Below are 27319 nucleotides of genomic sequence, written 5' to 3' on the forward strand. Positions count from 1 at the left end.
ATCACGAATAGACTCACATCTTTGAAGACGCGCAGATTGGCCACGCGAACCACCACTCTCACACGAGTGTCGTCCCTGTGAGAGGGGAGGCTAGCGGTGTCTGTCTGGAACACGTCTGTTTCGAGAGAGAGAGAGAGAGAGAAGGAGAAGAGAGAGAGAGAGAAGAGAGAGAGAGAGAAGGATGAGAGACGAGCAGAAGAGAGAGAGAGAGAGAGAGCAGAGAGAGAGAGAGAGAGAGAGAGAGAGAGGAAGAAGAGAGAGGAGAGAGAGAGAGCAGAGAAGAGAGAGAGAGAGAGAGAGAGAGAGAGAGAGAGAGAGGAGAGAGAGAGGAGAGAGAGAGGAGAGGAGAGAGAGAGAGAGAGAGAGAGAGAGAGAGAGAGAGAGAGAGAGAGAGAGAGAGAGAGAGAGAGAGAGAGAGAGAGAATGGTATGAGTGGTAGTCAGCCGGAGAGACACTGGGTCAAGGAATAATCTAATGCGTGTCCTACATGCATGTCAGAATTTTAACATGTCAAACACATAAACGTGGGTAKACAATGTCCTTGTGTTCTGTTAGACAGTTGTATGTTTACTCATCACTGAGTTATGACCCTTTTACAGTGCACGCTAAAGAGGGTTATTTAGCTGAAATGCTTCATGATAATTATCCCTAGTCTCAGATTATTTAATTTTTTTAAAGAATTCAAGGAAGTTCATTCAGTCGTAAGACTTGTTGAGTGATGACTGCGTTCCTCTAGTTACTGATACCAGGCCTCACCAGAGGGGCTGCCCTCTCCCAGACTCATGCTGAAGGTCTTGGTCAGAGACATGGCAACAGATTGGCGTGGCGAGGCGGTGCCGAGTGATGCCAGGCCGGAGGACTGGGAGGTGGAGGTGGAGGGACCGCCTGTCTTTAACTGGTCATTCTCTGCCTTCAGGTTCTCCACTGTCATCTGCAGGCAGGAACACACAGTGTAGGATTAGGGTGATACTTACACAGCTACTTAATGAGGGGAATCCTGTAGGGCCGTAATGGGGTCAGGGTCAGAGGCCAAACCGCACAAACCATAACTATWTCTACGTTACAGTAGACACCATTGGGTAACACAAAGACACACAGACACATGCAGGCATGCATGCATGCTCACACACCTCGCAAACACACAAGACTCCTGCACTGGTCAGTTTCTTTGGAACCACACCCGCGCCACATCAATTCCAAGCCCCACCCGATATATGACATCAGTACAGATTTTTCTACCCAAATTGACTTTCTACCGAAAGGCGATCAGTGACCCGCTGAATAACATACATTTATATAATTGTTTTAATGAGCTAGGCTAGCCAGGGAAAGTACACTTGGCAACGTATTCTCCAATGAGGGGGATGAAACATACGTTTCAGCACCACACAAATAATGGAAAYTTCCTTGATCCACTGTGTGCGTGAGTGGTAGCCTATATGTCTGCCTCACCGCTCACAGGATGGAATTTGCAACACATTGCAACACAACATGTAAAAAAAAAAAAAAAAAGATTAAGACTAGATTTAAAGCGTTTGATGCAATATCATTCTGAACCGTGAGCCGAGCCGTGGGTGTCCGACCCGTTGCAGGACTCAAACACACACACACCTGCATGTTGTTCATGGCCTCCTGCAGCTGCTCCAGCTGGTGGGCGGAGCTAAGGGCCTCCAAGCGGATGTCTGTCAGCTTCCTCTCCTTCTCCCAGAGGGCCGAGCGCAGCGTGGTCACCACCTTCTCATCCTCCGGGGGCTCCTCGCCTCCTTCACACAGTCTGGAGAAGAAGAGAAGAACACAACTTGCTTAGACTGAAAAGAGGTGGCAGGCACCTCCTCAATTCTATTGAACTGTATGATAGAGATGAATAAGAGAGATAATGGTACATGACATTCATACACGTGCCATTTGGTGCCCATTTGAAATGTGTTTCTTATGMAAGCAAAACATGATTCAGACTGGAGGGGCACCAGAGGGGATCAGGTTGTGTGAATTGACCTTACCCAGAGGAAGACGRAGAGACAGAGGACCTCATCATGGAGGGAGGGTTGTCCCCATTTCCATCTTCCTCGACATCCCTGTCCARGTGGTGGATGGGGATTTTAGGAGAGGAGGGTGCAGAGGAGTCTGGCGTGGCGATCTCCTCGATGTCAGCGTATGACGCAGAGAGCTTGGACCCCTTCTTACTGAACGCCTTGTTAAAGGAACTCCTCAGCTATACAGAGAAATACATAGATAACAGAGATGAGAATTAAAGACTGATGGGGCGCCCAGAGAGAACCACAATGAACACTTACAYTATTGTGACTCCTGTATCCATCCCTGCATTTGTTGATGCATTCGACCTTTGATGCGTCTCAAATGGCACCCTTTCCCCTGTATAGTGCACTACTATAGGGGGAAAGGGTGTTATTTGACACGCACTGCTATTCTTCATCAAAATCACAGCAGGGGTCTTTTTGTGTTTATTTGGAAGTCATTACTTGGCTTTGATTTTGACACTTGAATATATAGCCAGTAGAAAGAAACAAAAACACGCTGTCCTCAAAATCCCCAAATCTCCCGACCCCTATACTGGTATCCTCTTTTCTTTGGTGAAACAGGGTAATGTGAGACCGGTGTTGTCCTCTATTCTGAGGTGAAGCGGGGTAAATGTGAGAACCCAAGGCTAATCTAGGGTGGGGGTAAATTTCATTAAAATTCCAGTCAACTCAAAAAGCAAACCAAATTCCAATTCCAAATTGTCCTAACAGAAAAGCATTGAAGAGAATTGGAATGTCAGTCTACTTCCTGAATTGACTGGAATTTAAATGGAAGGTACCCTAACCCTGCAGAGCACTAGTCATGGGARGCAGTCCTATGGACGCAGTCCACGCAACATGACAATAACCTAGCAGATTAGTCTGTAGGGAACAGAGCACATAGAAATAAGCATCTGGCGATGAGACAGAGGTGTTCACGATGTCCAATGAGGGGGAAGGAAGAGAGAAAAGAACTGCCCCATGGTGGGAAAAGCCGTGAGAGTTGTACAGACCGTACAGATTTGAGTTGTTGCAAGAATCATGACCAAATGAGGAGCAAGGCTTTTGTGTTTACGCTCACTTTGTTCACAGTAAAACCCTATATGAGGAATTATCCACATTTCTTAAGTGTCTCTACTGTCTGTACAGTTTAAACAAAGTGAGTGCTGTGATTCGACAATACATACACTTCAAAAAAAAAAATTGTGTTGAGTTTGACGTTTTGTCATGATATGTCAAATATGAGGACTACTGTACCACAACAAAACAACAGAAAATGGCTGGGGTGACTATATCACAAAAAGTTTATTTTGTCCTCTGGCAAAAAAATGTCACCGTCATTCACTAACTTTCAGACTAGCTTTGCATGAAAATCAAAACTTCCCTGGACACTAAACCAAACAGAATTTGAAAACATTTGTTGTCTGATTATCCGATTTACTTTGTAATTTCTGAATCATTTATCTGTCTTATATTTACTGTAAATGGTATACATAAAAATGTATGCTACCGTAAAGTACAGTTAGTGAATGAAGTGGATCTGGCTAGGTTWAATATGGGATGAAAAACCACACAGCTTTTCCAAATATCTAACAAGTATGACTCATCAGTACAGGGAGGGAGGGAGAGAACTTGGGGCTCTTACAATATCCACTACTCACCTCAAAGACCTGAATAAAATACAGTAGCAGGGAAGCATGAGAAAGAGATCAGAGAGGAGTCATACTTAATATCAGATTTGGAGAGAGAGAGAGAGAACCCACACATGCAGGAGCACAGACACAGAGAGTGGCTGGATGGTGTCTCTCCTTTCAATGCAAAACATAAATTAGGATTCTAAAATGAAGCAATCCTATTCTAAGCCAATCTCATAACTTCATGATGTTGCTATTTTATAAGCTCTTTAGAATGTTTATGTTGGTTTATAGCTTGTGTAAAACATGTTATGTAGAGTTTATGAATGCTTTATGTATACATACATTAGCTAGATCACATAAAGTGAAGTAAAGTTACCCACTTTGCTTGTTACTAGCCAGTCCAGTGGTAAACTCTTGGTATAGTGGACTCCAGGAACTCAAATTGTAAGTTTTCGCAACGTTAGACACCAATAGGCCGATCAAATCCCAATGATCCAAAACCCAGACCGTTTTGACAAGACAGTACCACTGCCCTGACCCTAGTTAGAGGGTTCTCTCATAGAACCCGAAACCTAATTAGAATCCTGATTCAAATTCCTTATTATATTTAGACGGTTCTGTGCCCTCACCCAGCTCTTCTTCTTCTTCTTGGCCTCCTGCTCCTTCAGACTGCCCATGCTGGAGTGGCTGGTGATGCTGTTCAGGCTGGAGATGCTCTCGGACGAGTTCTGCCTCTTCATCTGCAYCTCTGGAGAGACAAGAGGAGCTAGTGAGGGGGAGTGAAGAGAGAGAAAAACTGTTCTGGAGAAGAGAAGGAATGGTCAAAGGGATTCTATTGAAAGAACGTTAGGCCCTTGGTTGGCTCCCTACCTTTAGGAGTGATGTCAGGGTTGCTGAGGGCCACATGGATGATATCCTGTGCCTCTGTGTTCTTCGTCTTCAGAATCTCTATGGTCTCCTTCAGATCAGTCAGCTCAGAGTCCTACAAGGAAACAGGCCCAATACATTACAACTGTCTGTTGCCTCTAGGGTTGCAGAATTCTGGTAACTTTCCCCAAATTCCCAGGTTCTCCAGAAATTCTGGTTGGAAGATTCCCCGGAAGCAGGAAATCGGAGAATCCTCTAACCAAGATTTCTGGGAAAACCTGGGAATTTTGTGGAAGTTACAGGAATTTTGCAATCTTACTCTGATGTTGAGAGAGGACTCCCTACTGTATATCTTCTGGGCTAATGTACCCCGTTGAGCAGCTGACAGCAGTCCTACACGGGGGGACTGACTATGGTGTGTCTATGGTGTCTCAGACCTGAAGGCTTGAAGGATTGTGCCAAGTGGCTGGTGAAAACAAGACCTTAGCACCATGTCAACTTTTGACCTAGATTTAATTTCCTGTCCTCCTGACAGTTTTTGTCCTCTGCTCTCCAACAGCATGATACAGTTAGACGATGCCAGGGCTTTGGGGTGGTCATGCGGATAACGCTCAAGGGCATGTTGTGGGCCAGGATGTTAGCCTTGACTGTCAAAACACACTGAGGAGATCAGACTCTGTCTACACTCTACGCTCGCTTTGCGCTCAGCCTTCTCATATAACAAAAGTCAAATTGGTTCATTTGTTTGAAGAACTATTGGTTAAACATTAAACAATTCTCCAGATGCATTTTTTAAATGAAATTCTCACAACTTGAAGCTCTGTTTGCTAACAACTAATTATGGTGAACTGGAAAGAGCGCTGAATAATAAACATATCTTATGGACATTTATTTTACATTGATTGGAAATAGCTCGACAGTAAATGAATAGCGCAGAACTCTGCTCCACTGAAGTTRTGGAAAATAAATCGCCCCCCCCCTCATCGTGGAAGGATGTAAGAGAGGGCAGAATAATGCAGCTGCATTTACCGGTACCTTCTGCTCCTGGCTGACCGACAGGCTCTGCAGACGTGACGTCATCAGTTGCAGGCTCTGCTCAAATGCTGCTACCAAATTAGCCTTGAGAGAGAGAGAAAGAGGGGTCGAGAAGAGAGAGGGGGAAAGAGGGAGAGAAAGAGAGAACACAGATGAGTCACTGCAGTTTAGAGGCCGCAGGCACCACAGGCTCACTGCACATCAAGCAAATGGCTTTCTCCATCTGCCAGGAGGAGAGGAGGGAAGGGGTGAAGGGATGGACAGTTGTGGAGGATGAAAGGAAGGGAGGAGAGGAGGGTGGGGTGTGAGTGAGTGAGTGAGTGAGAGGTGACTGGAGTATGGCACTGGGGCACAGGCCTCTCCAACCTGATGTAGCATGGGAGACCGTTCTGAACCCTCATAGTAGTGAATGTGACTCTAATGTAATAGAGTAACAATAAACCTCAGCCGTTTTTACTTATATGGTATGTGTATGCAGAATTACCATCTTTTACATTTCAACATTAGCTACTTTTTACATGGCAAGTACAGAAGCTTATTTAAAACTAAAACTACAGATATGCCATCATCCACATGATTCAAGGTAGGTGTCGAGGCCTGGCTGGCGCCGCCACARGGCGACTAAAACAGGAACCTCAGCACCAGGTCAGCCTGTTAGCCTGCGGAACGGGATGGACGGTCAGAGAGAGAGAGAGAGTCATGCGACAGCGAAGGACGGAGGAGGGATCTGGAAGCAACAGACAGTCCAACAAACCTGGCCTAGCTGCTACACCCAGCATCCAGAGGTGTGGGTCAGCGGCCAGCAGGCAGGGGGCAGCAAAGAGTCCAGAACCAGCGGTCAATACAGCCAACAGTGGAGGAGAGAGGGACAGTGGCGTTAGGCCGGGATCACACTCCTCGCATGCACCCACACATACAGCATGTGCACGCGCACACACACATACGCATGAACGCACACGTACATACACACACACACACACACACACACAACCGAGACACACACACAGACATTGGGCCAGAGAGCTAATTACAGTAATAATAAATTACAGTTAATAGCGACATCATACAATTTATCACATAATAAAGAGACAATAATCCAGTGGGTAAGGGATGAAGCAAAATTATAATTTTTCCTACTGTGTAGGTTTTTATCAATTGTTTTATAAACACTGTTTATTCATGTATTAATACTGAACCAAGGTCTGTGGTCATATCACACGCAATCATGCAGTAGCAGTAACACACTCAGGTTAGAGGGTTAGACCGGGTTAAAGGGTATTGCCAATGGACAGTGTTAGTACTGTAGTGGACTTGACTTTCTTTGCTTAAACAGCATGCAATAGAGTCATCAAGWGCAGTTCCTGAAAAGAGTTTTGGATTGGTCGGCACCTCCCAAGATTTCATGTCTCTTTCAGCATGAACACATGGCAGTCTGTCACTCACTCTCGTAACACATCAAATATATGTAGCATCTAGTTGCCGGATTGTTAGGCTGAGGTGTGAGAAGCAGGGGCAGGGAGGGGGGGAAAGGGTGATGGGCGGATGGGGTGGGGAGGTATAGTGCAGAGAGAATAAAAGGGGTTGTGGCAGTACAGGGGAGAGAGAAGAGATTGTTGGGTGTGCAGCGTTGCTGGTTTACCTCCTGTGGGCCCAGCCTGGCCTCAGAACTATACGAAACATACTTTACGTATTTCTGAGTACCTCCAAGATGTATGATACCTACTAGTGGTCTAGTTACTTTAGACAGAAACAAAAGTAGAGAGGTTGCTCGGGGAGGATAGGCGAGCGTGATTCGTGACCGTCTAGCAAACCAAAGGTTGCGTGTTCGAGTCACGTCMGGACAACTGTAMCATTTTAGCTAAGCCTTCCCCTAACCCTTATTCTAAACTTAAACCAATTCACCTAYCCTGCTATGTAAATTAACCCTTTCTTTTGTCYTTTTAGTTCCCCTAACTTTTCACGTAAATMATTCTAACCTTTGTTGTTAGTTCACCTAACCACCAGCGTAAATTCTCCCCATAATTCTCCTTTGCTGTTATGACGCAACAAGAAACTTGGTCCCAGAGAAAGACCTATCCTATACGTCCACCATTATGCATGATAAATTACATCATAGAATGCATATGCTATTGTACGACAGGGTAAGACGCATGATACTATACGTCCTCTAATTCGTATGATATTGTAAGACGACTATTCCATTCATAATGTAACCTAAAGTAACATAACATATCATACTAAACAGAGTCTCATACATGTACGTACAGAATAATACGAATTGCCCTGAGACCATGTTGTGCCTATGGTTCATAAATCTCCACCAGCATCGCTGGCTGTACTGGGTACGGGTACGGAGCGGGGGCCAGAGCCAGCCTCTAGTAGGCTAACCATAGTTGGCAAGGTCCAAATCCAGCTTTAACCAGCACGACGTACAGCTATGACCAGGCCAAGGTGGGTATTTATCCCATCTAGAACACTATAGGTTTATGTCTGCTTAGTAACTACAACAATGGACAGAAGATTTTCCCTGGTGAGGTCACATGACCGGGGAAAACTCTTGACCCAAGATTTAACCAATACTAGCTTKATTTTAGCTTAATTTTCATTGATTGGATTTCGGTCTGCGAGTTAGATTTCGTTCTATGCATTCAACACTGGGCATAAATCTATCAAAGCCAGCACCATATCTGATCTCACCCTCTCCACTATGCATGCTTTCCTATCATAGCTCAACATCAGTTTAATCAATGCCTAATGATCCAGGCGCTTTAAATATCTTGGGTTTTGTGTTGGTTCGTGTGTTAAAGACCTCATCACGATGTCTGGCACCCAGAGACAGGTTAATTCATATTATTAGATTACTCTTAACAGACTTGGATTCAGTCTCATTCAGCTTCCACCAATCGTATGGTCCAACACAGACATAAAGACATTTGTTTTTTTATATTGAAAACAAACAAATGGATCCTGCTACCATGGTATGTGAGACTGCTGTTAACAGAGACTCTCACAATCAATCAAAATAGAATCATGGTAGGACATAAAAGAATCATGGTAGAACATAATAGAATCATGGTAGAACATAATAGAATCGTGATCGAACAAAGGTGTGTCAGTTTGTTCATTAGTCAGCCATATAGATTGTCTGCTAYCCAGACCGCCTTAGCCAACTTCTTTGCCATTTAGCCAACAATAAAGGAGTAGCATACAGTAGCATAGTTTCGCTTTGGCCAGACTTAGGCTACATACCGGTGCGAGACTTTGCACCTGGTGGCTGGAGACTAGACAACGGCAGAAACAAATATGGCCACCATATAGAAGCTCAGAGGTTGAAAGGTGAGAAGCCTGTTCTACATACGTTGGCAGACAGCTGGGTGGTCAGGTTGGCCACTTTCTCCTGGGAGTTCTCCAGCTCGCGTCTCAGCTTGCGGATTTGCTGTGGAGAAGACAATAACAACAAGGTCCTTTAGAAAGGCAGAGCGGGCAAAGATCACGCCTTATAATTTACGGACGGATGGCCTGACACAATTGGCTTACTTCTCCACATCTCAAAGTGCCTCACACTGTATGGTAGTACATGGAATGAGTGATTGGCTGGGTAAGGCGCATGACACTAAGTAAGCTTATGGGAGAACATGAAATGATAAAGTAGTAACTACATGAAAAACAATAGAAACAATGGTTGCTGGACAGCATGCCGAGTTACTCTGAACATGCCAAATGAATCACAATTGTTTGGGGGAAAACAACGTTTCTGATCGCCGAAGCACTGCTGAACGGATGGAGGTGAGCGGTACGCATGGACGAGAGCGAACGAGATGACATTTGGAAGATGAAGACAAGGGAGAGTTGAAGAGCAGAACATGTTAGCCTTACCTCTCCTTGTATCCTCTCCTCGGTCTTAGAGAGCATAGTAGGACAGAAAGAAGAAACGAGAAGAAAGCAGATAGAGTGAACTTGGGAGTAGTCGAGGTTACGGTGGGTTGTGGTAGTCGAACGGTAGCTCAGGTACAATCCTGAGTTTATAGAGGGCAGGGGATTCAGACTGCATCTTGTAAGCATTCAGCAGGGTAAAGGCAGGATAGAATACACCCTAAAATAATGACTATAGATAAGGATATACTTGATATGGGTATCAGTAGCAGTCAAACCACAACGTGTGAGCCTTAGTAGTTCATGAGAGGTGACGTTTTATAGAATTTAAACATGGTAAAGACCTGGATAAACAGGTAACTTCCAAAATAAAGGAAACACCAACATCAAGTGTCTTAATATGGCGTTGGGCCACCGCGAGCCGCCAGAACAGCTTCAATTCGTAGATTGGCATAGATTCTACAAGTGTCTGGAACTATATGGCTGGTCTTTTGACCAAACAGATAAACTCTGAAAAAGACATGTTGTGACAAGTTCTGGGGATCTATTTTCGGCTGGAGGTAAAGAGGTGTAACTTTTAAACGCACGCTGGTTTATAAGAGAGAGATCTAAATATATTAAAAAGGGAGGGGGTTGAGTATTTTGTTAATCTAGTCCAGGGGAGGGTCATGTAATTTGTAATTTCAATATTTCTCAGTGTTTTAGAATGAGTTGCTTATTGGGATATATATCGATGTGTGCCCGATGCCGCCCACAATCTGATTCTCCGCTGGGCAAGCAATATCAAGTGTGCCTTCAGGCTCTTTAGTGTGGTCTCAATCAAATTAGCCATAGGCTACGAAGTGCATGCTCGGAGAAGCACAGAGCAAAGTTATATTTCTAAGATAGCTGCTGGGACGGTGTAAATACAAATAGGATACACTACACACTGCAATGGATATTCCGATTGTGAGCCCCGGCCTGCTCTGCTCTTGCTGATCAKACACTTTTTTGTGTGCTGCCTAACCAATGGCTGTACCTATGATGGCAGTCCAGGAGGAGAGTCAAAGGCTTTTTCCGAATGTTTTTATGTATTAGGCCTAGTCCCAATAATGCAGTATCTTGCGTGTGGTCTCGCCTATAGCTTATGTTTTGTTCAGTTTGAAAAGGAGAGCGCGAAGAGGAGAAGGAGGACCGGAGGACCGGAGGTCAACTTTGATAGCTTGCTACGATTATKATTGATTTGATTAAAAACAATGCGTTTCTTGCCCATTATGTATTTATCAGAATTATTGATCTCACAATAAGCCAAGTAACTTACATTGTGTTGCTGAAACTAAAAGCAGCAACCGTGGCACAATCAATTGGAAATGGACAGCTCYTGGTGCTGAAAGTAGGCAAATCTATGTAGACATAATTCATTTCAACCATCTTCATTTTAATGAGACTAACAACAAGAGGGCTATGAGTTTGAGCCTATTTCTTTGACAGACGAAATGAGGCTATAGGCTGCTATATCCATAGATTTGTCAGTCAATTCCTCCACCCACCACGCACTCTTTAAATAGACTACCTCCGCGTCAGTGGGCTGTTAAGTTAAAACTAAGACTCTAATTGAGGGGGTATGAGAGGGTATGCCATAGATCTACCATTTATTAAAGAAAATGGCACAAAGCACAGGCCTACCCAATGTTAGTTTAAGATTTTGAAGAAAATAAAACGGATCCAATGATATATATAAAGTGATCTATAATAGTGCTTTATGCTAGAAACAAGCTGTAAAATACCRGGMKAAGACGTGATTCTGATGCATATGGGGATATCATTGTTTAGTTTRTTTGACATTCAGAGGCTGATCTCCACCCTCTATTGCAGAGGAGACATAWAATAGACTTTGCTTGGGAAGTAATCAAATTCTGTCTCTATCAATTTATTAAGCTATTCACTTTCTGTACAATAGATGTTTAAACCCAGACAGCTTTTAGGGTAACACTAGTGAKCTTCTCTCGTTGGTTTAAGCCACGGAAGAAGAGTAGCCAGCATGTAAAGTTTAAATCTTTATGCATCGGTAGGCCTACTCTGTCTGGGGTGGAAAGGTGCTCAGATTGCTAAGGACGTCTCAGATTGAATTATTTGGAAATAGGGACCGTTTCGTTGCAAACAAGACACACTGATTTGGCGTTGGYGAAATATGATAAGATGAACACATAGGCCTATCTCTCTGTGCATTCTTACCCTGTCGTTTTGGTAATCTGTGTGATATTAAAACATTTCTGCTAACATGTAAAATGACGAAAAATTGCATTCAATGTTTATAAGAGGCCATTTCTCCCTCGGACCTGCAAATACGATGAGAGATTCATGAAATGCTTTTACTATAAAGGAGATCTTTCCACCCCTACTCTTGTCCACGGTGGTCTGCGAACCCACAACCTTCTGGCCCGCAGCCCTTTGCGCTTTCAAAATCCCTGCGTTGTCATGTAATGCTTACAGGACGAAGGACAGTTTCTAAAACGGCATATCTAAGGCTCCGGTCTGTCCAAGAAGTGAGAGTAAATGGTAGACATGTTCTCTGCTATCCACTTTGTTTTAATTATTATTTGGGGTATAGGGGAGGGTCACTTTTTTTCTTCTTCAAGTGTTCATGGAGGGTTTAGGCAAAATGTACTTGCTGTATGAAGGGCCATCCATTTTCATTTCAGAAAGGTCAGATTTTCTCCATGTGACCCTTATTATAAATAACATTCACTCACTAAGTTTTATTTATATTGGACATTATTTTTGTCCAGCTTCTGTGAAAGGTTTGGACTCAATCTGGCATGGAAGGTGTCAGTGACTGTAGGAAGCCTGTTTAGGAACATCAAGTTATTTAAAAAAGACTGTTTATTGTTTTTTATTGATCATTTTGCATTTGACACTTTCCTCTGTTGGACCTAACTTTCAAATCGTGGGAATTCCGATCGCTGTCCGTGGTGCTGAATCCACTTGTAGACTATATTTGCCTGTTTGTTTGTTTACCTTTCACGTGGCAAAGTCACTACTGGCCATATCAACGAAGATGGTCTGCTACAGCTATATATTTGAGAGCCGTAACGGTGAGTGGACATTCCCCCTTTCTCTATATATTGGATATTTTTCCAGCGCCTGTGAAAAGTTTGGATGTGCGTAAAACCCTCCATTGTCTATGTTGTCTTAGGCCTAAATAGTATATGCCCATGGGGAGCAATTATGGTGCCTGTAACTGTATTTAGACATAGCATATTTGAAACAAGTTGTTGTTTTATTAGAATTTGATTAGAATTATTCACTGTCTTTTTAGGTCTTATCAAAAGTTAACCTAATTGTGCTTATTGACAACGTTTGGCATGTCCATAGCTCAAATATAATGCATTTTACAGTAGGCCTATATCAGTGTGAATGCTATGTTAACAATATATTTCTATATTGTAGCCATGCAATTACTGTTCAAAAACAAATATGGGATAGGACTACATTTTGTTATTTTGTTCCTGTAGGCTATTTAACAAATGTCCTTGCTATAAGTGATCCTCGGGACGTCCATACCCCCCATTAAAGTTTACATTTAACATGGTTTGGTAAAGGTTAGGCTATAATGGACAAGGATACTAGGCTATAACGGACTATCCTTCGATTTGGAGTTGATGACAACGCAATACATAAAAGATAGTCAAATCTATTTAGTTCTGATTGGCAACTAAGGGCTAAAGCCTCGACATACCTTCAACTTGCTTATTTCTCAAAACCTAGCCCTTTAAAGCCACTGCCAGCTCCTGCGCCCATAATTCTGGTTAAGAAAATAGGAAACACCCACGAACCTATAGCACTACCGCCAGCACTTAAGATTTACCATTGCGCTAGGTTTGTTAAAATAAACTGATGTGATTGGTCAAAAGACCAATTAGTGGTACAAATATTGGCTGCCTGTGTAAACACAGCATATTGGTGGGATGCAACACCATTCTTCCACTTGAAACTCCATAATTTGGTGTTTGTTGATGATGGTGGAAAACGCCGTCTCAGGCGCCCTCCAGAATCTCTCACAAGTGTTCAATTGGGTTGAGATCTGAAAACTGAGACACACATGCACACACACCCTTTAAAACCTCCTGTGATCCTTTGAGATCCCTCTTTCAAAGTCATTGAGATCTCTCCTTCTAGACATGGTAGCCCAAATAATGACCCTACACATGATGGGATGTTAATTGCTTAATTAACTCAGAAACCACAGCCATGTGGAAGCACCTGCTTTCAATATACTTTGTATTCCTCATTTACTGAAGTGTTTCCTTTATTTTGGCAGTTATCTGAACGTAAACAATGGCCAAATTTGGAAAAGGAGAGAAAACCCAATGTTCTGAGTTAAAAAGCTGTATTTGAACAATGTTTCAGCTCTGGAATGCCTCAGTGGCAGTTGGCACAACATCTCACCTCACTTCAGGCATGTTTTCAATCAAAGACAGAAAAACTACATGGCTGTATTTGTACAGTTGGCTGGCCAGACCTGGCACTGTTCCGGTTGTATCACACACATTCATGTCATTGTGAAGGGTCCCAACAGTTATAATCATGAAAGTAAGTCCTGTGGGCACACAACAGCTGAGCACAATAACTATTTCAGGATTATTCAATAATTTTATTACTCACAGAGGAATAGTTGGATGAAGCGTTGGATGCCAAGGACAGGACGGAGCCATGGACTAAAAGAGGAAGAAAAAGAGAAAACAAGCACATAACATGGTTTACTACTGAAATATGCCATATCAATACTTCACAGAATATGCTAACAATATGACTAATCTATCGTTCAGATTTTTAAACACAACGTTATATCCAGTAAACCTGCTACTGTGTGTGTGTGTAGATTTACAAGGTATAAATMACAGTTTACTTGTGGCAGTATATAAGTACTTCACAGAAAACAACATACAACATAATCCAACGCAGACCACGTTGAAGAAGAGATAAATGACTTCAGAGAAGTGATAGAGACAAACTGCGTCACCTCATTATACCTTTACATAACTCTAACATGGAGGTACTCAATCTCTCTCGCTCTCTGCCTCACCCTCTACCTCCCTCTCTCTGCACTGAGAACACAGCCTCAAGGACACTACTAGACTCAAGGGTTGTCTAGGCCGGGGCCTGAAACATCAGGGGAATGTTCAGGTTCCCTGAAATATATTCAGGGAGTAAAAAACCTCAACACACTCAAATTGGAATTTGCATTTAACTTTATCAACTGAGGGCCCCAGTAGTAGACTGACAAGCCAAAAGGGCCTTAGAAATGGAGCCATAGTGGCTAGCCATAAAAAAGGAATGATATATCTGTATACAGGTATCTTACATGTGCTAGCTGTCTCACAGTCATCCGTGGGCTCGCGGTCACGGAAGGATCCAGAGCGCATCATGCTCTTGGGCCGGTCGGCCAGTGACACGCTGCTGCCCAGTGGAGAGGAGCCATACAGGTCGAAGGCCGCGTCATTGGTGGGGATACTGTTGGAGCGGGTTATCCTGGGGACACAGGTACCGCTCGGGATGGGGGAAACTGGGAAGACAGGAAGGTTGGCATGGGTAAGAGGCAGACTGACACAGTACAATGAGGCAAGTACACCACATACTCACGCACTTAAACATACCTGCATGCATACGCACGCACACACACACACACACCCCTAATGAGTCAGTGTAAAGAGACACTCAGGGTCCTCAACAGTCAACATGATATATACAATTGATGATAGGTGTATAAAATCGAACACACAGCCATGCAATCTCCATAAACAAACATTGGCAGTGGAATAGCCTTAATGAAGAGCTCAATGACTTTCAACGTGGCACCGTCATTAGATGCCACCTTTCCAACAAGTCAGTTTGCCCTACTAGAGCTGCCCATGTCAACTGTAAGGGCTGTTATTGTGAAGTGGAAACATCTAGGAGCAACAACGGCTCAGGCGCAAAGTGGTAGGTCACACAAGCTCACAGAACGGAACCGCTGAGTGCTGAAGCACGTGAAAATCGTTTGTCCTCGGTTGCAACACTCACTATGGAGTTCCAAACTGCATCTGCAAGCAACGTCAGCACAATAACTGTTCGTCATGAGCTTCAAAAACTGGGTTTCCATGGCCGAGCAGTCGCGCACAAGCCTATGATTACCATGCTCAATGCCAAGCTTCGGCTGGAATGGTGTAAAGCTCAACGCCATTGGACTCTGGAGCAGTGGAAACACGTTGTCTGGAGTGATGAATCACGCTTCACCATCTGGAAGTCCGATGGATGAATCTGGTTTTGGTGGATGCCAGGAGAACGCTACCTGCCCCAATGCATAGTGACAACCTTAAAGTTTGGTGGAGGAGGAATAATGGTCTGGGGCTGTTTTTCATGGTTCTGGCTAGGTCCTTTAGTTCCAGTGAAGGGAAATCTTAATGCTACAGCATACAATGACATTCTAGACGATCCTGTGCTTCCAACTTTGTGGCAACAGTTTGGGGAAGACCCTTTCCTTTTTCAGCTTGACAAAACCCCTGTGCACAAAGCGAGGTCCATACAGAAATGGTTTGTCGAGATCGGTGTGGAAGAACTTGACTGGACTGCACAGAGCCCTGATCTCAACCCCCATCAAACACCTTTGGGATGAATTGGAACGCAAACTGCGACCCAGGCCTAATCGCCCAACATCAGTGCCCGACCTCACTAACGCGCGTGGCTGAATGGAAGCAAGTCCCCGAATGGAAGCAAGTCCCGCAGCAATGTTCCAACCTCTAGTGGAAAGCCTTCCCAGAAAAGTGGAAAAGGAGGAGCCAACTCCATATTAATGTTTGACGAGCAGGTGTCCACATTCTTTTGGTCATTTAGTATATATATATATACACAGTACCAGGCAAAAGTTTGAACACACCGACTCATTCAAGGGTTTTCCTTTATTTGTACTATGTTCTACATTGTAGAATAATAGTGAAGACATCAAAACTATGAAATAACACATGGAATCATGTCGTAAGCAAAAAAGCATAAAATATATATATATTTTTTTCATATTTTAGATTCTTCAAAGTAGCCACCCTTTCCTGTGGTGGTCCTTATGAGAGCCAGTTTCATCATAGCACTTGATGGTTTTTGCAACTGCACTTGAAGAAACTTTCAAAGTTCTTGACGTTTTCCGGATTGACTGATCTTCATGTCTTAAAGTAATGATGAACTGTCGTTTCTCTTTACTTATTTGAGCTGTTCTTGCCATAATATGGACTTGGTCTTTCACCAAATAGGGCTATCTTCTGTATACCAACCCTAGCTTGTCATAAATTCCACAAATTAACTTTTAACAATGCACACCTGTTAATTGAAATGCATTCCAGGTGACTACCTCATGAAGCTGGTTGAGAGAATACCAAGAGTGTGCAAAGCTGTCATCAAGGCAAAGAGTGGTTACTTTGAAGAATCTAAAATCTAAAATATATTTAGATTTGTTTAACACTGTTTTGGGTACTACATGATTCCATTTGTGTTATTTCATAGTTTTGATGTCTTCACTACTATTATATAATGTAGAAAATAGTAAAAACCCTGGAATGAGTAGGTGTGTCCAAACTTTTGACTGGTACTATAAATATATACTGAACAAAATATAAATACAAACCAGCAGGGGGATGTGTCTTAATGAGAGTTTAGAGTTAGACAGAGTTTGTCAGTCAGTCATCAGAGCTGGAGGACAGTTGATGAACGAAAGAAGACTGAGACTCACCCACGTTAGTGAGGACGGCCTTGCCAGAGGAAAGATGGGGCATGTGGGTGGGAGAAGGCAGCTGAGGGGGGCTCTCGCTCTCTGTCAGGCTCACTGCCGTGTGGGAGTGACGCCTCTCCTTCCCCTCTGACTGACCCTCAGACGGACCAGAGCTGTAGCGACTGGAGCAGGACAATTAAGAGAGCAACAATTAAACATGCYCCTCAGACGATTAGAATACTACATCATTTGATACAGCAAATGTGGCGGGAAACTATGACAAACTTACTTGACATACCCTAATCCTTTCTTAGGTAAGGTGTTCCTGTCKGTTTGCAAACTGGTAGAGAAAGAATACAAAGACACCAAATATTACATTTTCTGCTATCAAACAATCCATGATAAAACGGTGTTAAACCTGTAGATCTTTTTTTTTCAATCACAGAATCTCTTGCTATTAATAATATCTCCGTTGCAGTAGAAAGYAGGTAGCATAGTTTGATCATTCTATGTTGCTACATACAGATACTGACTGCTGCGCTAGTGAGACTGGTGAAGACATCCCCCACAAGCAGAGGGTTACCCAACCCATGCCACCCCATCATCAGGGTGTTGCTCCGGTCGAGACCCACCTGTCTGGGAGATTGAGGGAGGTCCTGCTCCCAGCAACCCAGGTCCCTGTGCCCCTCATCTCCTCCCTATCCCTGTCCCTGTCTCGGGACTCTGCCCGGATATATCCTCCACTGGGAGGAACACTCATGGTGAGGGGCAGGGACTCCATGCTGCGGTGCAGGCCAGARAGTTTGGGGTACAGCAACGGAGAGCCCCCCAGGGACAAGGTCTGGCTGGGGTAGCAGCTGGGGGAATCCAAGTGCAGGATGGGGGCTGGGCTAGGGGTGAGGCCCCGGGGGGCCGGGCTGCGTGACCCAGACCCGGCCAGGTCCTGGAGCTTAGAGTAAGGGGGCACTTTAGGAGGGAGGTCCTGGATGGTCACGCACGAGTCCAGGCTGTTGGAGTTGACCTTGTCCAAGTGGGCAAGGCTGGGCGGCCGACCCAGAGACTTGCAGCTCAGCATCCTATGAATTAGACACGAGACACAGAATGTCAGATCCAGCACCATACATCACCGGGACGGATCCATAGACCCTACTGGGCTGGTCCTGTTCTAAGACATGAGTGCAAAACACAGCAAGCAAAATGACAGTTACTTGTTTGATTGCGTTGTTGTTCTCTTATGTCTGTTTTAAGTGGTTAAGAAAACATTACACAGCAACTCTTCATAAAATGACAGCTGAACAAACTGAGTCGATACTAACACATGACTACATAGCTGATTCTATAAACACCAGACCACAGCAAAAGGAGTAGTATTATTTTAACGTACTGTAGGACTTGAACAGTGTGAGAATGTATCACGATGGTGAATTTACCTCTGACTGGTGGGCGAGGAGAGCTCGGGGTATTTGCTGCTACTGGCCCTCCGCAGTCCCTGCAGTTTGGTGCTGGCCTCCCCTGTAGAATCCCCCTGACAGTCTTCCATCTTCAGGGAGCCACACAGGGAGTCCATATCAGACGCCACTGCCTTGGCCTTAGCTCTCTCCTTCTCCTTCTCCCGGTCTGTCTGGTTGACAGGGCCTGTGCTCCCTCCTCGACTGGCCCCCTTAGTGCTTCCACTGCCGGGCTCTTTCCTCTTGGGGCCAGGGCAGGCCATGGAGACAGGCTTCAGGCTCAGCAGGCCGGGGTCGATGCTGCTGCTGGCAGGCCGGGCCGACCCAGGGCGGCCAATCAGGCTGAGGGTGCTGGACTTGGCAGGGCGCGGCAGGCTTCGGTACTGGAGGCTGTTACGGGCGTTGGGCCCCAGGAAGCCCCCCTCCTCACTGCCTGTGGCGTCAAAGCTGTTCTTGCGCCCCCCTTTTCCTCCCCCTCCTACTCCCATCGGCTTCACAGGGATGCCAGAGGACTTGGGAATCTTGCCCACGGTGGCAGAGCCACTAGAGATGGTGCTGCCCCCCACTGTCATGACGGTGGCACTGCCGGTAGTCGGGGACCTCTTGTAGCCGAACGAGGCCCCGGCGGAAGGCTTGACCAGGCCTGACGGGGGCTTTCGGTGTTCCCGGTGCTCCGGGAGGTGTTCTCTCCCTGCGTCGGAACGGGAGCGCTGCAGCCCAGCAGCCTTCACAGACATCTTGGTCTTGTCCACCGCCTTGTGGTCGCTCTTTGGTGCTGCAGTCATAGAGATCGATAAATATAGAGTTTAGATGAGATTACATTACAGAGTAATTCTCTGTCGCCTAGCAAGCTGTGATAATGAGTGCAGCTGAATGTGAACCTACCCAAAAAAGTGAACTGACTGGATGTCGATGACACCACTGTGACTAATGTTGGATGAATCAGAGGAATCAGTCAGACTGGAGTCATGGATGACCAGAACCATACAATATGGCTAAATGGCTAAATTTGGTCACATGAAAGCAGCTGCATATAACTCGTGTTATTAGAGGAGAGTCAACTTATAAGCAAGAAACATCTGTATTTACTTACAGATGGTTTATATGAAGAGGTCGAGTCACCGACATACAGACACACAAATCTATCTAAGGTATTGCAGACCGGTCTGCGTGACAAACTGGGCCCTTGACCAAGACGTGAAGAAATGCAACGCCCAATAACTTTGGCGACCCGGCCAAAATGAGGGAAAAGGGGGATTTTTTGTTTTGTTTTTATTAACGGCACTCTGTGGATTGTGCATTCACATTATTCTGGCAACTTGTCATGGACAAGTTACTCAAATTGACATGCTTAATGCTTTTCAGAATATAAGTACATTAATTATTGCTCTTATGTCACAGGCGCATGAGATAACAGTTCATGTCACTCAGTCAGGGAAAGGGAGAAATGGAGATAGCGAGTTTGACAAAGCAAACACTAGTAAAAAAGCTCCCAGTCTTTCCCACGTATAAAAGCCTCACTTGGCGGCCATCATTTGGAATTCAAGATGCAATCAGACATGTAGAGCAGCATAAGTGATTGGAGGGGGCGGGGGGTTAAAAACAAAATACTCTGTGTATGAATATCTTAAGACTCCATTTTTATCCCAGAGAATGATGCCAGAAAACATCATGGATCCTTAGAACCTCCTTATAATCAGCCACATTAAACCAGCTAAATAAGTAGAAGAGGGCAAAATGCAATGCATTGCATCAGTCAGGAAATTTTACTGCAGTTTGAATGTTTCCCTTATCGTTCAATCGTGTATATCACGTGGGATGAAAGAACACCAACCACAACGTTATTGCTGTAATCAGACGGATGAGTCACTACACAGCATTGTAATCTGCTGCATGTCATTACTAAAAAAAGAACATTTCCAATTAAACTGGCTTTAGGATGGGATAGAAAGGTAATACACTACAGTGCACACTCTTCCTACGTCTCACTCTGAAAATATTTATTTCATTCAAACTATGAATCAGTTATGGCTGCCTCAATAGCAGCAGTCACATAGCAGCGGATCCAGTCCTAAAAGACACCATTCATTAAGATACGCACAAACACACACTGGTCATTTGAAATGCCACGCTGCACTGTGCTGTGTTTGTTGCCGTTTAAATGGAACTTTTCCACTGATACTGCCCACGAAGGTGCATTAAATATCCATCGTCTTCAAATTCAGGCAAAGCAAAAAGATGAAAATATGTTCAAAACCTGAAAATGCTTCACAAGACAGTGATTCTCTGAAGTCAGTTTGTTTTTTTGACAAGACACATAGGAAGATGAACCAGGAGGGAAATCCACAAAGATGAGCCCAGTTCTGCATGGAACACACTGTACAGTATAATTTCTTCTCAGTTGTTCCTGTACAGTACTACAACCAATCAAACTCTGGCGCAGAGAGCCAGAGTGCCTTGCTACATTTCAGTTGATATCAAGCAGATATCCGCTGGCTGTGGCTACTCTCCAAACAGACTTGGTTGTTCATGTGTTATCCATTTAGGGGAGGTTATGGATGACAAGGATATGTTGCAAAACAAGTTAACAATCATGTTTTCTACCCATGTTTCCTCGTCATTTATACATCTACTTTCACACACACTCTTCATTAACGCATGAAGTAAAAACCCTTATAGTCTTTTCCTGTATAGCACTCACTTGGAATAACGATGGGATACTTAAATTATCAAACTGCTAAGTTACTTCCAACTCAACAGGACTGGACCCCCCAAAAATGTTTTTAATGTATAGAGAAAAGTATGGATGTCTGAGTGTGAGAGGTAGGTCAGAGAGGGAGAGAGAAAACAAATCATCCAATCTCACCTGCCACTTTCAGGACGCTCTGAGAGGTGTGCGTGATGGGTGAGGTCACGCCCACAGGGGGGTTGCGTCCCTTTTTAAAGGTCCCTGGCTGACCCAGGCTCTGGGGCTTCCTCAGTTCCCCCTTGACCCCCGCGTCCTCACTAGCACCCTCCATGGGTCTGGAGGACTTCCTCCACTTGCTGGGGGTCTCGGTTTTGAGGCTCCCTGTCTCGTAGGTGCTCCCGTCCATCTTGCGTGCAGCCTTGGCATCCTCGCTGTACCAGGACAGGCCACTCTCCACCAGGGAGCGCTTCTCAGCATCGGTGCGGAGCTGCATGAGGACAGGGACATAGCCATCAACATGCGGTACTTTGCAAATGGAAGTATTTATTTTATTTATATGTTCACAACACAGGAGGTTGGTGGCACCTTAATTGGGGAGAACGGGCCCGTAGTAATGGCTGGAGTGGAATTGGTGGAATGGTATCAAATACAACAAACACATGGTTTCCATGTGATTGATGCCATTCCATTTGCGCCGTTCCATCCATTATTATGAGCCATCCTCCCCTCAGCCTCCACTGGGTCACAATGGGAAACACAGGGTTAGTCAATTCCATGTCAGTTTGGTCAATGAAGAAGATTCATCGAAATTCAGATTTAGGAATTGAAAAGTGCCATTTATTTATTGATTTAGAAATTAAAATGAATATTTGGGGTCATGTGAGAGACACCCAGGTTTATGTGTGTGTGTGTGATATTGTGTTTGTTATCTGTGGAAGATCCTCAGTAATCTCTGCTGTTCCATCTGAGTGTCTGTCTGCATTCCAGAGGGAGAGCATGTGGGAGGAACGGATAAGCCTATACTGTATAACACCAGAGATTTACTGAAGTCACTATGTTATGAGCTTCAGAGACTTTCACCCCAGTAGTCATGTTAACTAGAAAGGATGTATCATGGCTCATGTGTTCTCTTGAATCCCACAAATGTTGGTGCGTCATGGATGATCAGAGTTTTGACTTGGCATTTTCAAGGAACCTTATAGTACATACTCGTGACATGCATTTTMGGTGACATGTGCTACATGAAAGCTTGGTAAGTCTGTGCTGATTTACTCTGTTCCAAATGCATCCCGTTTTTCAATGCCCTCCTCTTTCTAAGCGGGGAAAATAACTGGCTTGTCTGCAAGCTGCAACCCTGTTACAGAAGGACTACTCTTTCATCGTATGCGGGGCAGGCACATTATTAACTGCCCAATTAAACTAGAACCAACAGATAATAATTCACTGTGACTTTTCCTTACGATAATATTCTGCACAGTGGGCAAGGCTGGGGGTGGTCAAAACAATATAGTACCGTGCTGTAGGGCACAACTACTGTGTCACCTCAGCTATTCTCTTCGTTAAGCACACCACCAAACTCATTCATCAAAACAACATGGGCACAATGCTGTCTCACCTAATCCGTCCCTCTGCTGAAATCTTTGTTAATACAAGGTTGACACTGCCATGACAGGGAAATACTGTAGTAAGCCATCATCCAAGAATATGACGACAGAAAAAAAACAAAGATCTTTATTTTATATTATATTTATATTATATTATATTATTTTATATTTAGTTTATATTTCTAGACAGGTGCTACACTGGAAAATGTACTGTAGGTCTACTGTATGTAGCTGATTCGAGAATTGGGCACAGTGTGTCTTGGCAGCGCACCTTATAATGTAATATAGTCACAGATGGCTCAGTCAGCTATACTAATCCCCATGCTTCATCAATATGCTCTCTCTTGGACGAGGAGGAGAACAGAAGAAAGACGCAGTGTCGCCACAGTAACACCAGAAGTGACAAGCCGTCTGAGAAGCATTTTTCACCTGTGGATAAAGTGAGAACCTCTGTACTCACCACGCCAATGAAGAATGAAATATGTACAGTATTCTCAAAACGTAATTGATTACTGAAAGTTGACATTTATAACTTGTGGTGTGAGGATGAGTGAAGGGGTTTCTAAAGGGCTATTTGAAGTGCCCAATGAAGCAATAGAAGTGGCTGTTTCCCCCCCTGAGATGTCACCTACCAAAAGTGGGTCAACTATCTACAACATGTATTTTAAATCCAGTTCAGATTTCCACTGACTGTAAGTTGGATGCGTGATGTTGCAGTGTTAAATGAAATGCAAAATGTCCCTTTGATTTCAAATGAGTGGCTAATGGGGCAAACCGTGGCAGTAAACAACTTTGAGTGGTGCACAATGACACATCATCTTAATCCATTTCTGATGTAATGACATTGCAGTGTCTGCCGTGTGAACTGCTTCTTTGGGACCCAAATGACTCAGGCAGATTTGACACGCTTCTGCAGGGGGTGAATAACAGACGCAGGCAGGCGGGCAGGGGGACAGTGAGACGGGGCAATGGGTGCAGTGTCAGTCTGAAATACTGACTTAAACTTTTGAGGACAAAGGACTTACCTAACTGTGTTCTTCCAGAACTTAAACAGAAAAAGTTGTTCCCTTAAATCTATTAGAGTATGCTTTTCTCAAAATACCAGTATCTGCTTACTGTGTGTGTGTGTGTGCAGATAGTACGGCCACATTGTCTGTAAACAGAAGTACATAAACATAGCTAAGGCTGTTGTGATTGAATGTGGCCTTTACTCACCATGACAGAGGAGTTGCGTCTGGAGCCGAGGGGTGTTGTGGGCAGGGAGTTGAGGGAGGAGCTGGCGTTGAACTCCTCAGAGCTGAGGTTGTCTACAGAGCCATCGCTGAGCCCACTGCTGATGGAGCTGCTCTCATCCCAACTGCAGAAAGAAGGGGTCAAAGGTTATAATAAAGCAGAGCATGGGACTGTAGAAAGGAATAGTTACTGTCTATTAACAGTTACAGAGCTATGTAACAGTAACTGTGTAGTTACAGAGGAGGTTATCGAAYGAGAAGACAAAGGTAGGACTAAATTGGCAACAGCTTTGACATGTCCATCTGTCCTCCTGAAGGGATATCATGGTAACTGCCAGCGGAGGTAGGCATCTCTAGCTACAAGCTGTTTTATCAGGCAAGGGATGCCTAAGTTACACAACAGAGCTGCTTTGATTCTAACAACACAACTCTCTTTACTCTCTCATGTGCAACACATCCTCTTAGTAACAAACTACAGCTCCACGAGTGGCACTCCGACTGAAGTTTCCTCAGCACGGGACGTGTCTGTTAAATCAAGTTGACTGGTCGAGGCCGAGGGCGGCAGTGGGTTGACAGGCAGCTCAGGGTCAAGGAGCTGGGATGGCGTGTTACAAGGAGCGATAGAACAAGGGAGCAGGGGAATTAGAGGAGAAGGGGAAATCACAATGACAGCTGCCTGAGGTTCAGGGCTGCCACCCAGCCGCCCGTCTGCCTGGCCTGGTTCACCCTGGGACATATACTGCTGGAGAGGCCCCTACATGAGAGGAGGGAGGGAGGGACACGGATGACCAGTCACAGTGTGACACTGTAGCCCAAAAATCGGCTTCTGGCTCGCAAGAGAGCAAATAAATTCACAGACCAAATGCATCCTCTGAATATATTTGAATGCCAAATATACACATCACTGCATGCAATTTAATTTCAGGAGGGGTGTAGTGCGTAGTCGAGAGGATTATTGTCACGTAAGGTTCAGAACAGTGTTGAATTTAAAGCAGAGACTTTTGAAATGGAGAGAAGTGGTTCTGAAGACAGCTTTGTATGCCTTTATGGTTTCAATAGAAACATCTCCAGAGTGCTGTAATGTTAAGTACTTCTGAGATTTACATAATTATTATGCTACCTCTCATTAGCTTGGCAGGGGTAAGTAGCAATCCATTTTTTATCCAGACACAAACGTGGCATAGAGAAAAGGTAGATACAGTAATAAGACCCTTGGAAAGCTGAGTCATTCCTAACTTCTCTTCCCTTTCTGTGCTGCCCCACTGACTTGAAATTGCTCTTTGTGGGTTTCTACTCTGCAATTAGCAAGGCGATGGAACATGGAATAGTATACGTTAAAAAAAACACAGGGAGAAAAAAAATGGCCCATAAAAAGCCTGAAGCAGAGGAGGCAATTGGACATAAAGGGATACAGTGCATTTGGAAAGTATTCAGACCCCAAGACTTTTTCCACATTTTGTTACGTTACAGCCTTATTCCAAAAGGGATTACATAATTTTTTCCTCATCAATCTCCTCATCAAAATAACCCATAATGACAAAGCGAAAACAGGTTTTTAAGAATTTTTWAAAAATTTACTAAAAAATATATGAAAAGAAATATTCAGACCCTTTGCTATGAGACTCGAAATTGAGCACAGGTGCATCCTGTTTCCATTGATCATCCTTGAGAAGTTTCTACAACTTGTCATTATGGGGTATTGTGTGTAGATTGATGAGGGGGAAAAAACGATTTAAACTGTAACTTATCTACTTCATCTACTTCCCCAGAGTCAGATGAACTCGTGGACACCATTTGTATGTCTCTGTGTCCAATATGAAGGAAGTCGGAAGGTAGTTTCGCGTGACAATGCTAACTAGCATTAGCGCAATGACTGGAAGTCTATGGCTATCGGCTAGTATGATGGGGAAGTACAAAGAGCCTCATTGCCAAAATCCCGAAGGATCCCTTTAAGGATCCCTTTAATCACATGGCTATGGAGGAGTGTGTCCAAAAAAGGGCACTGGTTGAGACCTAGAATCTAACAGTCACTGGAATACTTCACTATATCATTTTGCTCTCTGAAAAGAACTGCTACCATAAATGTACATCATAACAGGAAAAAGTATATGACATGTTGTTGTCAGCCACAAAATCAACTAAAGTTGATCGTGCATTTCTCAGAAGCGCCAATAACCCTAAGTGGTTTAATTCAATCAACAAAGTAGTTCATTTATTTCCTATCCCTTAACAGGTAGACACAAAACAGACTCTCCATCAATCAAACACACACTGAACTGTTGGCCAACACAGAGACAGGGTGTTGAGTGATGTTTTRATTTGTGGTTGTGGAGCGAAGAGTTTTAAGACTGATCTTTTGCTGGACTGCAGTGCTCTCCGTAGGTGGTTGTCAAACACAACCCTCTCAGGATAGTTTGGGATTTTGGCAATGAAGGCAAATTTGGCCGCATCCCGAACTATACCTTTAAATAAGTCCTGTACCCCCACAGAAATTAGTGCCAATTATCGGTTAATATCCTTTCCAAAACTCTTTAATATCCTTTTAATCTAATTTCAAGACTTGTACGAATGCGACCCTCTGACCTATTAGCCACATGTCTTGAGAAAAGAGACATCAAAGATTGCAAGATTGGGAGTTAATATATTTAATGCTAAGCAGCGTTTTGTGATGTGCGAAGGTTGAAATGGACTTCTTGGTCTATGAACTTTATACAGAGGACTGAGGCAAGCCACATTTGTCGACACTCTAAGCAACAATGCTATAAACATTTAGTAGTCCGTGGTAGTCTTTTAACAACCACAAACCAGGAGGGATTTTATCACGAGGCCTAGGACGAACAGCAGGGATGTTAGKTCACAGTAACACTAACACACTTGGCTACATTCTTTAATGAATTGTTGTCCAAGGAAAGGTTCCATCTTTGATTTTACATTGGGATTAGAAAATGTTATCCTCATACACACTGGTGAAACCAGCATTTTTTGGTACTTGATAAACATCACATTTTATGAGGCAGAGCATTTTTCTTCAAGGCATTCAGTGTTTCTGGCATTATTAAAGTGATTAACAGATACCTCAGAGATTCACATGAGTCTGGTATGTTCGATCATGTCACACCTTAGTCAGTAGCCTTAGTCGGTAGTTTGTCCCTGGACACTCATGATGAAGTAAGACAGGGTCGTTCCTTTGAATGTCCCC

At 44.0% G+C, this 27319-nt stretch overlaps 1 protein-coding gene across 4 annotated transcripts in view; it reads right to left on the reverse strand.

Moving 5' to 3' along the window:
* Positions 1-27319, reverse strand: part of LOC111969725 (neuron navigator 1-like) — a 112063-nt gene that overhangs the window by 18479 nt on the left and 66265 nt on the right. For 2 of the 4 annotated variants that reach the window (XM_023995940.1, XM_070445518.1), the window contains 16 exons: positions 24104-24245; positions 21462-21771; positions 18578-19370; positions 17780-18223; positions 17437-17487; positions 17169-17329; positions 14775-14975; positions 14075-14127; positions 8916-8993; positions 5558-5641; positions 4526-4637; positions 4285-4403; positions 2001-2212; positions 1612-1774; positions 757-931; positions 18-115 (listed from right to left, as the gene is read on the reverse strand). In XM_023995940.1, coding sequence (XP_023851708.1) covers positions 18-115; positions 757-931; positions 1612-1774; positions 2001-2212; positions 4285-4403; positions 4526-4637; positions 5558-5641; positions 8916-8993; positions 14075-14127; positions 14775-14975; positions 17169-17329; positions 17437-17487; positions 17780-18223; positions 18578-19370; positions 21462-21771; positions 24104-24245 — 3196 coding nt within the window. Of the gene's footprint in view, positions 1-17; positions 116-756; positions 932-1611; positions 1775-2000; positions 2213-4284; positions 4404-4525; positions 4638-5551; positions 5642-8915; positions 8994-9433; positions 9458-14074; positions 14128-14774; positions 14976-17168; positions 17330-17436; positions 17488-17779; positions 18224-18577; positions 19371-21461; positions 21772-24103; positions 24246-27319 lie in introns of all 4 variants that reach the window. The other 2 variants (XM_070445517.1, XM_070445516.1) reach the window with 2 other exon arrangements.

Source organism: Salvelinus sp. IW2-2015, linkage group LG11, assembly GCF_002910315.2.
Source record: "Salvelinus sp. IW2-2015 linkage group LG11, ASM291031v2, whole genome shotgun sequence".
Taxonomy (NCBI): domain Eukaryota; kingdom Metazoa; phylum Chordata; class Actinopteri; order Salmoniformes; family Salmonidae; genus Salvelinus; species Salvelinus sp. IW2-2015.